Source organism: Silene latifolia, chromosome 2, assembly GCF_048544455.1.
Source record: "Silene latifolia isolate original U9 population chromosome 2, ASM4854445v1, whole genome shotgun sequence".
Taxonomy (NCBI): domain Eukaryota; kingdom Viridiplantae; phylum Streptophyta; class Magnoliopsida; order Caryophyllales; family Caryophyllaceae; genus Silene; species Silene latifolia.
In genome coordinates, this window is record NC_133527.1 from 77823827 (window position 1) to 77825709 (window position 1883).

The following is a 1883-nucleotide window of genomic DNA, read 5'->3' on the forward strand; positions in this document are numbered from 1 at the left end:
AGTGGGCTGCATTCTTAACAAGTGGAAGGGGAGTCCAGAAAAGAGATTCGAATCCAATTCCAAATTTTACGAAAATAGACCCAACCTGAGGGCATTGGATACGACGGTTCCAGGCCATGTCAAGGGTGTCCATTGTCATTGCTAGTCAGTTCATAAAATAAACTCAAGGAAGTCAAGATTATCGCAGATGGAGATATACTACATGTACTAACCAATAACATTAACTTTAATAGATCCTCAAATTCAGAGGTAACATTTTGAGAATAACAAGTCATAATTCATCACTAAAATTACTAAGAATCAGAGTATGCGACAAAAAAGAGGAGTAGGAGCGAACTGAAGCTAATTGAAAAAATAAAAAGACAAAAAAGATAAGACCAGAGGGGTAACTGCTCCATGGTTGAAGTGAAAAGAGTACTCTCAGAAAGCTGAACTTGTTTACTTCTTCTTAGCCTCATTCGCCTTGATCTGCCAATCAAAATAATAACAATGGGATGAGTTACAAAACAAGAATGGTACGATAGAACCTCAAACAGTGCAATTATTTAACAAAAGTCTAGCAGATCTCCGGGTTCATTATCCTAACTTTTTAACACCACGGATCTTCTTAGCTCTGTTCTTCCTTTCTTTAAGCTGTTTCCTTGACTTCTCGATCTTGGTGTCCAATCCATTCTGCACCAGACAAAGCAAAAGATAAAACTAAGAAAATAACCATTCATTAAACAAAATACACAAGCAGACCATGTAGCCAATTTTCACGGGTAAAATAGCAATTATAAGAGGAATAGGTCATTTGCATAATTACCCTGACAAGTCTGTATTTGGGCTCAAACTTCTTGGCACTCTTAACAGAATCGTAAATCAGACCAAATCCAGTGGATTTGCCTCCTCCATAATGAGTACGGAACTTAAAGACAAAGATTGAGTTTGGATCTCTGACGTCATACATTCTGGTAAGTTTTTCCTTCAATTCACCTTTACGACGGATGGTAGGACACCAATAAATAAGTCATGGCAAGAAGCAAATGCATGTGCATATTTTGCCGAATTTGTATTTTCAAAAAATAAAAAATCATGTTGGATATTCAAAGAGGCGAGGAAACGAAGGAGATATGGATAATGTGGCAAAGGGAAGGGTATAAAAAAAATTAGAAAGGAAAAACATCGAATATTGCGCCGTAGTGCACCTCAATAGCTATAACTTATGTACAAGGCGCACCTAAGCACCATTACACAGTTCTGCTAGTGCATCACTCAGTTGTGCATCTCGTTCTTAAAAAATATGCAGAAAGCAAAGACACCACCAATGCACCACCCTCGGCAGAAAATAGAATAGGTTCATTTTGTTAAATCGGCAATGACAACTATAGGGATAAAACAAATAACTGTTTGGTCCAAATCACACCAAATCAAAACTGAAGCACTATCGACGTCAAATGGCAAACCAAACCATGAGAACGAATGCAAAAGAATCAAAAACAGTAAGTGAGTACAGTTCTAAGCTTTTGAATTACATTAAGGAATGGATTGGGATCAAAATGAATAGAAACGATTACCTGTCTTGTCTTGCTTACTAAACTTACTGAACTGAAATTGCAGAAGAAATATATGTTGCTGCTATGGTCAGTGCTTGTGTGTATGTTGTTTAGATGCAACCCAATAAATGCAAATTTGACAGGCCTATTGTGGTTGTTGGTCAGATCAAAAGGAAAACAAGGCTAAGATGTGAACAACTGATGGAATACCCCCTGCAAAAAAAAGGAAGGATATCAATTGGATCTTGAGAGTACATACAAATATAAATTTAATCCAATTTAATCCCTTAGTCTCACTGAGTTCTGAATTGTGTGAAAAAGAATAACATCATGAACTATTATCATCCA

General features: G+C 36.7%; 1 protein-coding gene across 1 annotated transcript; it reads right to left on the reverse strand.

Moving 5' to 3' along the window:
• Positions 1-208: 208 nt before the first annotated feature.
• Positions 209-973, reverse strand: LOC141629853 (small ribosomal subunit protein eS24z-like). Its single transcript, XM_074442785.1, has 3 exons — positions 806-973; positions 586-672; positions 209-468 (listed from the first exon to the last, which is right to left on the reverse strand). The coding sequence occupies exons 1-3, from the start codon at positions 947-949 to the stop codon at positions 439-441; spliced, it is 261 nt and encodes an 86-aa protein (XP_074298886.1). The 5' UTR covers positions 950-973; the 3' UTR covers positions 209-438.
• Positions 974-1883: the final 910 nt, after the last annotated feature.